At 36.0% G+C, this 14,446-nt stretch overlaps 1 protein-coding gene across 3 annotated transcripts in view; it reads left to right on the top strand.

The window, feature by feature from the left end:
* The window catches only part of cpne5b (copine Vb), a 118,707-nt gene that overhangs the window by 65,586 nt on the left and 38,675 nt on the right, over window positions 1-14,446 (top strand). For all 3 annotated transcript variants that reach the window (XM_044122132.1, XM_044122131.1, XM_044122133.1), the window contains one exon: window positions 13,104-13,167. In XM_044122132.1, coding sequence (XP_043978067.1) covers window positions 13,104-13,167 — 64 coding nt within the window. The remainder of the gene's footprint in view (window positions 1-13,103; window positions 13,168-14,446) is intronic.

Below are 14,446 nucleotides of genomic sequence, written 5' to 3'. Positions count from 1 at the left end.
TTTTAACTATGTTTTGCATGGCTACTGCATAAAGCAGCTTAACCCATAAACTTTTACACTTTCTTAAAAACAAAACATCCATGCTGACCAGGCAAGCATCTGATTGTGAAACCTTTGACTGGCAGGGGAGTTAAAAGTTTCATAAGCAAACCTAATTTGCATATATAGTAACAGGGCCGAGGCACAAGAGATAATGATTTTTCTTCATGGGTCCTTCTTGCTCCTGGGTTGCAACAAGAGCTCCATTGTCTGTTTTACCATTCAGAAATGAACAACTGGCTCTGCCACATTCATGCTCTAATCTGAATTCACACCGATGCGATTGATGAGTTGCACAAAAGTCGAATCTGCTGCTACAAGCATTCACATCTTTATTAGCAGAGTTTGTAAAATGAAAAACATCCATATATCATTAAACTTGACACCGAACTGTTGTACTTGTGACGTATAGCTAATTTAAAAAAAAAAAGATTCTCTTTGAGATTTACAGTAAGGTTAATGCACAAAATCAATCATGAAGTTAGGCTGAAAAAAACACAATTTTTAAGTCACCTAGAGCTATAGGTTTGGTCTGATTTAACTTCAGATTGGGAGAAGAATAGGTGTGTGTTTTTATTTGGCATGTGTAAGTATCTGGTCTCAACTGTATTTAAATATATTGTCTTTCAAGTGGAGCTAGAGCGGTTTCTACAATTTTCTCTTTAACATATAAAATGGTAAATGGCTTTTCACTGCTTTGTTTATGGGGCTGAAATCCAACAACAGCTCCAGGTATGTGAGAGCTTTTTTATTTCATGCACCAATATTAGGGAATAACTCTAAGGGGCACACGTGTAAAAATAATATATACCACATACTACCACACCAGTATTGTTGTGTAAAGTATTGTTGCCAGCACAATCTGATACACATGGTGTGCTCTCTAATTGGAAAAAGATTGGATCTTTTAATTTCAGACCAGCTGGTTCCTGGTCAGGTCTTGTTGAGATTAAATTTGGCCAATGTCATAACAATGACATTACAGATGCCAATTTCTTGGTGCATCTGTAATGTTTACATACATTTCTTATGTTATATAGAAAGTGATTTCAGTGTAGCATACATCAGAATACAGTTTATTTATATCAGTTTATTCATGCTTCTAATTATATGTCAAAACTTTACAAAATAAGGTCAAAATTGTAGGAGCAGAAATTGGGACTGACTGAAGAGCTGCTTGAAAGCAAATTGAGTCTCTGTTTGCTGAGCTCAGCCAAATGATCTGGCTGACTGAAGAGCACAGGCATCTCGGTCATTAGCGAGTGTCTCTGGAAGCATGTTACCACAGTAATGCACATTCCACCCAGAAACAGGCCCTGGAAGTGAAATCCTCATCAGTTTTGCTGTAGCAGGTGGTTGCAGTGACAACTTTCTGACAACTTTTGACAGGATGTTTTCAGACTGTAAGGAAATGCAAACTGTTCTTTACAAGACGTTTTATGAAGGAATAAGATTTGCTCATGATCAGACTGGATTTGTGTATCTTTGTTTCGCAAAATTCACAGGACGTACAATTAATCTGGCCACGCCGCTGTCTCTCTGGATTTTATGTAACTAGAAGAAATACAGATTTTTAAAATGCACCTTAGCAGTTTGTTTCAACAATGATGTTACTTGTTTAGTCCCTAATCACCTGGAGCTGCTTAGCAGATGGCAGCATGAGAATTTTTGTTGTTCCAGGTTTTACAGCACTGGTAACAGGTGCTTAGACTTTACATGACACAGAAGTGAACCAGAAGGGATGAGCAAAGCAGGGTGCTGTTGAGGAAATAATGCAGTCATGGCCAAAATTTTTGGCAGTAACAAATGTTTTTTTTTTTTAATTATTATTATTATTATTATTATTATTATTATTATTATTTTTTTTTTTTTTTTTGCTTGATTCATTTTATCATTTCACTCCTTGATTAGTATTGCATAGGTGCACAATCTACAAAGTTTCAACATGTTAGGAGCATCTCAAAGTAATTTTTGGAAACTAAAATAGATATCTTTAAGTGTAAGAAAAGTGTCCCACAAATACAATTTGGTTTGTTTTATATTGCCTTGATTCAGATTTACACAATTTTGTTAAAATACACTCCCAATACTCCAAATATGTTTAGGATCCACCTTGGCTATTATGAAGAGAATGATTCATTTTAAATATGAATTTTATTTTGTTTTTGATGATTATAAGGAACATGTGGATACTAGACGGCTTCATGAGAAAAAGTAAAACTGCTCTACCTGTACGCTGTCCGACTTGCGCCTTTATGCCTCAGCATCTCTGTAAAGTGTATGGCTTTATTTTTCTCTTGTGTGAACACCGACTCTGTCCACCCAGACAGATCTCGATGCTAAAGTTCTACAGACAACCTCTGCAGAGCCATTTCACAGTAAACGGCAAAGAGGTTTCCTCTCCACTGATGCTTTGGTGCAGGAAGGGAGCTGTTGTCTGTGCAGCAGCTCTCCCAGAACTGATACCCAAGTGGCTAATATATCTGTGCAGAAATCCATTCCTTTTCCGGCAGGCAGCAGCTGATCACATCTCTTGCTCTCCAAGCTGAGCCATCTGTCTGAAGAGTGATATTTTTATTTATTTATTTATTTTGTCTTTGTCGATTCAATTGGAGCTATAAGTCAAGATGACATACGGGGTTTTTCTTGCAATAAATTAAGAAAACTCAGGTCTTTGAAAGAACAACAGTTTCACTAATTTATGTTGTATTATATAATCAACTTTTAAACATTGTGGTCACCGGACTGCAACTGAGCAGAGAAACATGTTACTCCATTTGCACTGAGCACAGCTCGTTTAAACATTTGGAGGCAGCTCTTTTGGCAAATAACATTGATTTCCCCCCCAAATCAAATTAGTGGACTCAGCAGTGTTGATGGAAAACAAGGCATTACAAAGATTGGCTGCCATTGTTTCGATACTAATTGCCTGTGGTGTCATTTGTTTCCAAAACAGGCTGTTTTTTTCCCTCCATGTTCACCTTTTATACACAGGGCTTTAAACTAAAGGATGGTTTAGAAGTAATGTACTCTGAAATTCGTAATGATTGTTTTAATCTGTTCTCATTTGAAATTCAACAGCTTTATGTCCCACTCTTTTCCACTTAGCTTTGTTTAAAAGAAAACAGTGATCCAGCTCTACAAAAGTATTTGTTACAACTAATCCAATTAAGCTTATCCAAGAAAATATGTTAAGTTTATTAAGTTGTAATGTAAATGTAAATAATGTAAATGTAATGTAAATGTAAATAAATTAAGTTTGACAAACTTAATTCAATTACATGTAACAAATTAACTCAGGTTTTTTTTTAAAGTTGGCGTTCAGTTCAGTTTTTTTTTTCTGAAGTTATTAATAGTTTGCATTACTAACCTGAATGATAGGATACTTCAATAAGATGCATGATGGGTAATGTTAGATTTTATTTAAGGCAACAGCAGTTGTCCAAAGAGTTTCAGTCTTGTTCTTATCTGACAGAATGGTGTCTTCCATTTATTTGCTGTGTCCCAAACATGACTTGTGGACTTCTTATAAATGTCATTCATCAGTGAACGTCTTTGGAAGTCACTGATGAATGACTTAAGAAGACATGCATCTTCTTAGATGAATCTATGTAGAAGAATCTCTACATAGATTTGTTGAGTGCGCAACTATTAGTGACCAGTGAAATATGACTATCTCTTGGTTGGTTTACAGTTGTGTCCTCTTTTTATCATCCTTCAGATGGCAAACTGTGCAGTGCTCCTTGAGATGTTTATAACTTGAAATGCTGTTTTACAATCTAATGTAACCTTTCTCTAAACATCTCCACAACTGCATGTCAGAGATATAGTAAACAATAAACCTTGACTGACATTATATGTAGTTTGGAAATGTAAGCCATCAGATAGACATTGTATATTACATTGCATTGTACAGATACAACATTGTCACTGACATTTCAATATAAATATTTATGCACATCAGCCTGGCATTTTCTGTCGGCTTCCTTCAGTGTGAGCAACGTGAGCCTGCGCTGTAAAATTAATATTCAACAGTCATCTGCTGTGAAAGTTTCCCAATGAAGAAGCTGTCACAGGACATCTACTAAATCAGCTTGGTGGGATGCAGACATCTAATAAACTTCTCAACCATGGGACGCTTTCGTCTAAATCAAATGCAGACATTTATTTAATATCTTCTGAACATCTGTTTGCCGAGGCGGTAACTCCCTTTGTTTCCAGGTGTGGACAAGGCTCCATGATGGATGCAGACTCGCACGTCGTTCTCTCTCAGGCAGAATTCGAACAGAGACTCCACAGTTCTTTTCTCCTCTTTCCTGGGTGGCTGCTCACTCTTTGCCTCTATTTGATTAATGACACCACCCCTCCAGTGGTTGTTGTAATAAAGTCAAATGAGGTCCCGAATGGCTGAGGCTTTGTGGAATCAGCAGTGGGTAATTGAGGAGGTGGTTGTCTCAGGTGGCTTTGTGTCCTTATAGCAATAAAGTAGCACTTCTCTTTGCCCCCCGCCCCTCCTCCTTTGGCGGAGTTGGGGAAGATGGTAATTGTGTTAGTTTGTGCTTCAATGCACATCACTGTTTGTTTGAACGCACTGTTTTAAAGGTTACAGAGCCGACCATGCGGAAGAAGCATCTCTGGTTCCTGGACACATGAAAGCATGCTCAGATTGTCTCCTGAATAATGCAGAGAGGTGATCACTGAAACTGTGTAATTCATAGTATCTTCTTTAAACATTTGCTGCGTCTCTTTCGTAAAAGAGGCAAGTTTTTCCTCCTCTGGCAAATTTTGTCAGAGAAAAATTGCAGAAAAAAATCCACTTTACACTTGTAATCCTTCTTCTCACTTGGCAATATTGGATTGTCTGTGATTTTTAGATAGTCTATTTAGAAAGTTAATAGGCAATAGATGTTGCAGAGCACTCTTCTTCCTTTGGGAAAATAGCTCTGATTTAAATTCAGTCCATTCTGCAAAACACAAACCAAGCCAGATTGAAGAAAGTGACTCATGAATTTGTCATCTCTTACATGGTGAATTTTGACTTTATTATTGTTTGTTGTGAGTGCTGGATTACTGCAGCAGGTTGCCTCTGTTCTTTTATGTGATAAAATGTTAAATGATTTAATAGCTGAATTTAGCACTGCTAAGTGTGGAAGACAGTAAAACTTTGTGCTACTTGCACAATCTAAACCATTTTTAAATTCCCAGTAGTTGTGTAGACAGTGTTGCTCATAGTTTGTGTGTTATTAAAAACAGCATACATATGAAATGGTTGAAGGTGTTATTTAGGAAGTTTGGGATAAAGACCATGCTGGCATTTAGGAATACAAACATGTCTGAATCATTTAGTAGCTGTTTTAACATAAATAATTCAGTGTACAAGTTGGACTTAAATGTATTGTGGAGTTGAAACACAAGAAGCTCACCTGGAAACACTCTCAGACAGACTGTTAACACAATGTTTTAGACAGAGTATTATCTGGTCTGTTTCTATGAAGACTCCCACAGTGAAAAAAGAATATGCTACATACCTCTTCATTGTTAACCATTGTTGGAATAAACCCTTGACGTAAAGTTGCTTGACACATCATAATAGTCCGACATAGCAGACTTTAGGTGTTGCTTTGAGTCCTCACACGCTGCTTTGTTTCAGTATTGCTTTTCAAACATGCACAGCAGAACAAAGACGTCCTCACATAACCACTCTGCATGTGTGCAAATTTAAAAACACTAGTGTATTTGTTAGGTGTTCTTGCATGCCAAATTGCAAGGCACATTGCCAAAATATTTCAGTAAGAATGCATTAGAGTTGTAAATCTAGTCTGCAGCAGATACAATATGCACCTCAATACACTGCAAACGATCTGATTCATCTGCCATGTGTGGATGGTAAAATATGTTACAGGACTTGATTCACAACTTTATCACTATTTAGTCTAATTTAGTGATTTTAGGGTAATCAAATTGCAGCTAGATGCAGTGAAAGAAATAAATTAAACTATCCAGCTGAATAAGTCCAATTCTTTAAACAGTTTCCTTTGACAACTAGGTTTAGTTTAGTCTGAACTTTTTTTATAACCTAAATTACAAGAGACCAAAGCAATAATATTGCAACATTACAATAATCTGACGGGCAGGAAATGTGCTCAGGACTCATTCAGTAACAATGAGTAATCAGCATCGTTACTCATTCAGTAACAACGCTGATGATGCACGCTGCATCATCAGCAAAATGCATTTTCTGTCATGAAACATCTAAAATTCTAGTTCAAAAAGGTTTCCCTTATTATTTCTAGCTTTCTAAATTCATAATCATTTAATGTTACAAGAAAACAATACCACTACCTATTTAAAGAAACTTTAGATGACGGCAGACCCGTTTTAAAAAATTGTTTTAAATTGTTTTGAAAAGCACACCAATACACAGGAGACACTGAAAGCCCCGTTTGCTGTTTGTTTTGATGTTTGATGCTCTGGTGTCTGTAATTGTCCTTAACTGAGCTGAGATGTTAGGATGGAAATAATGCAAAAAAGTTGGAATATTTTGCTTACAGATTTGGTCGCTCTTTTCAGTTGGCAGCAGGTGAAGCTGAAGCTCTGGTGGATCGAAATAGTCTCAGCATGCCCCATCTTGAGTTTGTCATAAGACTGATTATGGTAATTTATAGTTAGCTGCCTCTGCTATCTTTAACTTGTTTTTGTTTTTGCTTTTGAGACATACATGTGCACAGACAATTAGCTGTGCTAGTTGTCTGTTTTCTAGCAATACACCAACAATAACATAAACAATAATATTTGAGTGGATCATGTTTCAAAGTCAAAGTGTAGTTTACCTGGTTCATAAATGGGAATTATGGTACATGATGTGAAAACTAATGTCTAGATTTAATGATTTCCTTTTTATTATTATCAGCTGCCCCACCAAACGCACTCACAGCTTGCACATGCATTTTAATGGGAACAAGATGAAAAGGTTAATCGTTACATCTCTGGAAGGCATTTACTATTTCACCACTCATTTCGCGTTAGATTTGATATTATTATTAATGTCCTGAAGTCAGTAAAAATGTTCGATCCCAGCCTTTGCTGCCAGCTTGGTAAGTTTTTACATGGCATGTGTGGTTGCAACGACATTGCGTCTGTTTGTGTTCAAGCAAAGTCAGCAGCAACTGATGTTTCCTTTAAGAGCAAGTTTCACAATAGAATAGTTGAATAGCAACTTGAATTATGTGCATTTTAACTATCAACTCTTATCAACTCTGTTCTGGGTAACAGGTGTGTCTGGCAGCTGCTCTTCTCGTCACCTGATGTTTGCCATCTTTACTTTAATGACAGAACTTCTGTGGGAACTCTGGTCTTTACTAAGTTTTTCTTATTTGTATATTATCTGAACTTAAAATTCCTCATGCACGGACAATTTCAAACACAAGCTAAAAAATGCTCGAGTAAAGTTTCAGGATTAAAAATATGACATTTTTGACTTGGATAGAAAGAGAAATGTGTAGGAAAAAAATGTAAGCTGAGACAGAGTTACTGTATTCACAGTAAGATTAGTCAGATACCAAATACTTGTTTTTATTTAAGAGCATCCTCTGCCTCTTTTGCATTTCTCATAAACGCTGTTGTGTCCAAACATTTCCCTCATCGAGTTAAATATTTAAGATGAAAGCAATGGAAATTCACACTTTTAGTTTTTAATAAAAAAAACTCACAATAATGGTTTTGTCATGAATTTCAACAATAAATTGAAAGACAGTCATTTAATAAAACAAATAAATTAGCATGATTGTGTAGTAAAGGGATGTGTACTACTTTTGTGATCCAAAACATTATAAGGGTCTTGTGTTCGTGACTTGTTAAAAGATGGACTTACACTAATCAACAATATTTGATAAATCGGTGTGTCCTGGTCTGCTTTTAAATAAGAGCCTTAGGATGTTTCTATTTCTATTCAGTATAATATTTTAAAAAAGCAATGATATAAAAAACATAGCTAATAAAAGATTAATATATTTTTAATTGTACTCAATACCCAATATTTTCCTTTTCAAGATTAGTGAAAATCCAAATGAATAAAAACACACAAAAATGCAATCAATCAATTGTGATGAAGGACCATGTTTGTAACTCCCTTGATCTGCACAAAACCTTTCTAATGCCTCACATTTGATGACCTGCACAGGCAACAGGACAATGAACTGTGCAAAGTGTCCACTGTTGCGGTTTCACTCATCAGACTGTACAATGAGAATGTGACCTGACAGTGTTCAGACCTGTGTGTGATCCTGAAACGATCTGATGATAGAAGACAAGTTAGATGTGTTTTTACCTTGTCAAGACACTCGTGAACTAACTTTGACAAAGTCTCATCGTCTCCAGTTACTCATTCTTCTGTAAAAATTCATGTCTGTATTTCACCTTGAGCAAGATTGAAAGCAATATCATATACATGGCTCCACTTTGGTAATAAGTAACATATTTCTTACTTCTCCTTAAACCTTAAGTCTTCTGTATCTTTCACTGTCTGGAATTGTGCTAAAATTGTTCTGCTTCAAATAGTCTTCAATATGCCCAATATCAAGAAAAAATGTGCATAAGTTCAAATGTTTTTCATTCTTTATTCATTAAGATACTGTATTTTGGAGACATTGTCAAACAAGCCAGTGGAAGCTAAGTGCAGGCTAATTCAACCATCAACAAAAACGTCACTTTGATCGTCTTTTTGTCTATCCGCCTTCTATAACATATACGGATGAGCATTTGGTCCATTTTAATGATATTTGATCATTAAAATTTTTATTACGCTCACTGAATACTTCTTCATTGTGTTCAGTAAAGGCGAGCTGTTTGCGACCTGAAGAGAAGTACAAAACATCACCTCATTAGCCTTTGTCATCCAGTTGGAAAAACAGACTAAGAGTGAAGAATTTGGTAACTTGCAGATGAAAGCTCAGTGCAGATTTCAAAAGAACTGACTGCACTCTTTGAGCACTGCTCGCTTAATTTTTTCTCTTTTTCAATATTCTCCCATTTCCCATTTTGACCTAAATCTTTTATTCTTATATAAATAGTATTAATATTATATATTTTCATGTTTTTGTTATGCTTTTTGTTGTTTGATTTTGTCACTTTTTCAATAGACTTCATTATTTTTCCTCTCCGCATTTGCACCAAATTCCTAAGAGTATTCCCGGTTAATTCAATTTTAAATGTACACTAGCATGGATATTCAGACAAAATCTATTATGCAGCATTGAGGGGCAGTACAATGCATGAATAAGTCAGCTATAGCATCTGTCTCCGGATGGCTCTCTGTGTGATGTGAGGAGAAATTGAAAGCCTTTAGGGAGTGGAAAAGATGTCAGCCCTTGCAATGAAGCTGTCTTTAGTTTGGAGGCATCCTCTTTCATCCATACAGCCCCTCTGGAGGAAATAAGCAACAGATGTTTGTCTATAAGGTTGCTGTCAAGCTATTCTGTTTCATCACTATCTACACTCGACTCACACAGGTCTTTACTGTTAGGCAGCCACTGTAACGCAACAACGTGACACAGGAGCATAAACAGCCTTCAGTTCATTTTAATTTGTGGATTTCTTACTGATTATATCTGCACTAACGTTGTGACTAAAGAAAGGTCTGATTCCTGATGAGAGAGATATTGTTTCCACTCTACTGACTTCAGTCAATGCTAGTCCCTCACAGAACCACTATTAGATGAATCACCCTTCTCCTTCAGAATGGCCACTGTTCCTGAGTAGCAAATGAACACGAAGCCATCTATTGCAAGCTAATTAGTCCTTGAAAACCAGAAAAGTTCAGTTGGAGGTGATGATGGCAACACACTGTTAGGTGAGAAGCCTGTTTCCTGCTAGTGGGCTGAGTAACGTTATTGATGTGATCTTTACAGACGATGCACATGTCTTGGTAATCTAGCCAATGGCTGACAGGATGTGAAACTTCACAGGTTCAAATATGCATTCCCCCATGCTAAAGTTTGCTTAAATGTCTCTTAGCAAGCTGCAGAGAAATTAAATGTATTTCTGACCAACTAGAAGCTTCTGACACAATTTTGTGTGAAAACGTGATGGCTTTCCTTTTAGGACACATTGGACTTTTTAATGGGTGTATTTAAGATTTCTTTCTCTTGAGTGAGAAATGTTATGAGAATGCATTTTGCTCTAAGTATATAAATTGCAAATGTTTTATAGTCAAGATTCCAGAAAATCCATTATTCCTGGGCTTGTGGTTCAAACAAATAGCATATTTTTTTTCTCTTAAAGACTCTTGTTTATAATCTGCATATGCATCTAGAATAAGACAGAAAATGATTTTGTCAGACCACCTGAAGAAGTGCTCTTTTATCAAATGCAACTGGGTAAATAGGCTCTATACTTTGCTGTTGTAAATGTTATTATATGCTTGTATTCTGAAAAAAACAAACTGTAGTTTATTTCCTGATATAACAAGCTTAAAGATAATTCTGTAATGTAGTTAGCTAAATCTTGTGTCTCTAGACTTTAAACGGCCTTTAAAGCCCTTTTTCCTTAATTCTCTTCCTTTCACCCTCAGATCACACTTCTCATTTTTCCGTCTTGATCTATTGAATATTGATCAAGATCTGTCAGCTGCATCAATGAGGAGCCATTGTTTGGCAGAGTGCTCCTGGTTTGCTCACAGTTCACTTTCTGTCTCAAGAGGCCTGAACGTGTATAGCAGTATTTGACCTTACACACGAGCTTTTGTATTTGAAAGTACTGTGCCGCCATTTAAGTGCTGCACTAGAAGAAAGTTGTCAGGAAAATATTCAAACACTTGTTCATAATAAACTTTGGGCATTCATGCAAAACTTGAAAACCATACAATGTTTCTTGCTAGTCATTCTTTCCATTTTATTTTAAATCACTTTTGTATCTTTATATTAGTCTAATTTAAAATTGCACATAAAAATCTGTAGCTATGTTTGCATGTCCTTTCATCTAGACTGGAGCATGTCTAAGAGATGCACTAAATAAGTATCTTTTCTGCGAAAACTGTCTGGAAGAAATAATGTATAATTTGCATGTGGGGCCCATCCTTACAGTTCCCTGATGTTCTTTTCTTAGCTTCTAATAACCATTGTAAATAAATTTCATAGTTTTACTCAGAGCATTTTCATGCATTGGCTCAGGTCTGTGACTCCCTGAAGGCAAGTTCTCATTATGGAGTAAAAATAGAGTATTCATGCTTGTATGTGTGAATAGTGAGTTTAGTTTTGTGGCTCATCTTGAATCTTCACATAAGAGATATACTCTGGTTTTGCTTATATGTGTCATGCAGTATCTATTAGTGCACTTCCTTCCAGTTTTTCTATTGTGGACGTCCAAAAACGTTCAGAGTGTGCCCTGCTGGTCTTTTAATATCTTTGTTATTCCTAATATAATAATAAAAATAAATCCCTCCTTTATTTTATGTTGCTCCAGCTTCATTCAAAAATAGTTTTCAGCTTTTTCAAAGGTGCTTTTGCTTGATTACTATTTCAAATATGCAGTTGTGTGTTTTGGACTCAACATATTATTTTAATCCATATAATTAAGAGTGGAGATTACAAATTAAGTCTTTGTAAACACATTTCTTTAGAAAAACAGCTTTAATTATTATTTTTTTCTTTTGGAAAAGGTAAATAAGAAGGGCTCCATACAACAAGGGATATATTATTGTTTATTACCAGATAAAACTATACAATGTACTGCCAAAACATTTACACACCTTATTGCATTTTGTCACACTTAAACCACAACACAGAGTAGAACCTAATTTTGTAGTTGAAGGAAATTGATATATGATTTCTAAAATATTTGAAAAAAAAGTTGTGGGGTGCCAAGGTCAGCTGCAGCTTATTTGTATAATTGTGATGCAACTCATTCTGAAATGGGATCAAAATAGGCAGAACTAACCAGATGAAATGCCACTAGGTGATTTCGTGCAAAAATTTTAAGGAGCATATTTTATAAAGCCCACAGACCTATTCTAACTTGTTTAAGGAAGCTTAATAGGTTCCCTTTAAAAAGCTATTTCTTTGAAAAAAAAAAAAAATCGATAGGGTGACATGCAGGGTGAGAAAATAAATTTGCAGAGTGTTTGAATCTGTAGCTGACAGGGTGCCAAGGCTCTGAGATGGGGTGCATAAAAACTTTGGGTGGAAAAAAAAAGAAATGCTCACACGGTTTCATGCATCCATCACTTGTGTGAATAGCTCAGTTTTTCTCACCCGAGGATCGATTGGAGCCCTTCAGTGTGTGAATCAAAGGTCTCCATCTTCTGCTCAAAAACACTCAAACCTGGTGGAGGAGTCGAAAACAATTTTTTACACAACTGGAAAACACTCTATTCGGGCCTCTGACCTTGGCGTGGTGAGTTAAAATCCCAAAGCGTCAAAACCATCACTCTTTTAAACATGCAGCTGTCATGGAGATCTAACCTGTTGAAGCTTCAGTTTCCCTCTTGTTTCTGATGGCGCAAACAAAGTCAGTTTTCACTTTTCCTCACTTTCCCCCATTTAACTCTTCTCGTACATACATGGCCCAATAGTCGCGATAAAACAGTTTGGGGTAAAACTGTAAAGTATGAATAGGTAAAATAGGATTTTTATGCACATGTAATGAGCTTATTTGTTCGAAGTGCATTTCTCAGTTTTATCCTCTGGACAAAATAATCCAACTAATGTTTCAAAACACATTAAAATTTCATATTTAGACACTTTTACTACAGTGATGACTGATGCATCATAGACGAGATCTGCTGGTTATAAGTTAAGATTCAAAGATTGTAAATATTTAAATAAAAACAGTTTTATAAGTATTTTGATTAGTTCACATGAAACCTTTCAAAGCCCGTAATTTTTAATGGTATATTACATTCTGCTGGATTTTACGGTAATGTCAGCAGAATTAAGACACAGTTAGTATAAGTAATTAATGTAATACTCTGCATTAATCCTCTAAGAACAAATCCTGCAGAGAAGATTATTTTTTCTGTAATTTGAATTAAGATTTCCCATCTTTTTCTTTTTTTTTTTTTTTCCTCACAGAGGGATTCCTGGGAAGAAATGTGGCACAATCATCCTGACAGCAGAAGAGCTCAGCAACTGTCGAGTGAGTAAATTGTGATAATCTTCCACGTATACTTGTTGACAAGAAAATATTGCTTGTACATGTACATCTCCTAACGTCGGGACAAGAAACAGCAACACTGGAGTTTTTCTGTATAAGGCATACAGCAGCTCTTTCCTTACTCCATACAGTGATCTGCTGTGTAATGAAATTGAGCAGAAACATCACCCAGAGCCCCCTATCAACCTTACATGTCTGCCATTTTCTCAAGTGGGCTCCTGCGAATGCCACACTGAACTCCTCTCACACCACATTGGGGTAGGATAGTGAACGAAATCAGGTTGATCAAATTGAACCAAAATCAAAGCTAAAAATGCAAAGGAGTGACAAAACTAACGAGAACAACAAAAGGAGCATGAGTGTATGTGGAAGAGAAAAGGTGGAAAATTCAACCAGATACAGTAACACGAAAAGGAATTGGCACAGGATCATTTCATGCCAATGTGAACCAGCCAAAAAAAAAAAAAAATGCTTGGCTAGTTTTAGTTGGAGGCAGAGCATAGGTTAATTACCAGGAAGAACTGTGTGACCTTGTCCCCTGCTGGCTGCTGGTGTTAATTCTGTCTCTGTAGTCACAGCATGGTCAACTGGATGAGTATGTGCCAGTGGCCCATACACACTTGAATGGAACTGGATGATAAACACACACATTGATGTGCATCTTTTCTCTCTTACAACCTCCTCTCTCTGATTTGGAGCTTACAAACGGAGCTACATGAGGGCAGAGCCTGAAAACTTTTCTCACGTTACAGATTAGAAAAGCCCATCTAAGGACAAATGCTTCTAGTTAGCTCACACTATCAGCACCATGATAAGGGCATGGGGCTACTGTTTTACAACGTTTCTGTCCCTGTCAAATAAACTTAACAATAATGATTGTCTGAAATGAATTTGAAATAAGGTGGATGATGGTGATCATTTGTTTAGACTCTACTAAACAAACTGAGCTAAATTTAGAGTCCAAATATAAAATACTTTTTTTTCCATTCTTGTTATTTCTATTATCTTTTATTTTTTATTTTTTTTTAAAGAATAAAAAAAAAAATTCACGTTAGCTTTCTGAGCATTCTGTTAGCGCCTGAATTGTAAACTGGCCCTTGTCAGATTATTCACATTTGACATTTTTTTTATTTCTCTACTGTTCTCTTTGTTATATGTATTTCAATAACAGTGCTCTCATTTACACATGATCCTCCCTAAATCGTAAGACATCAAAATAACACTGAAATTCTGATTTAAAAATTAGGACCACTTTTAAGCT

This window comes from Gambusia affinis, linkage group LG07 (assembly GCF_019740435.1).
Source record: "Gambusia affinis linkage group LG07, SWU_Gaff_1.0, whole genome shotgun sequence".
In the NCBI taxonomy this organism is placed as follows: Eukaryota; Metazoa; Chordata; class Actinopteri; order Cyprinodontiformes; family Poeciliidae; genus Gambusia; species Gambusia affinis.
The sequence above is the reverse complement of the archived record's forward strand: the minus strand, read 5'-3'. Positions and strand labels throughout refer to the sequence as shown.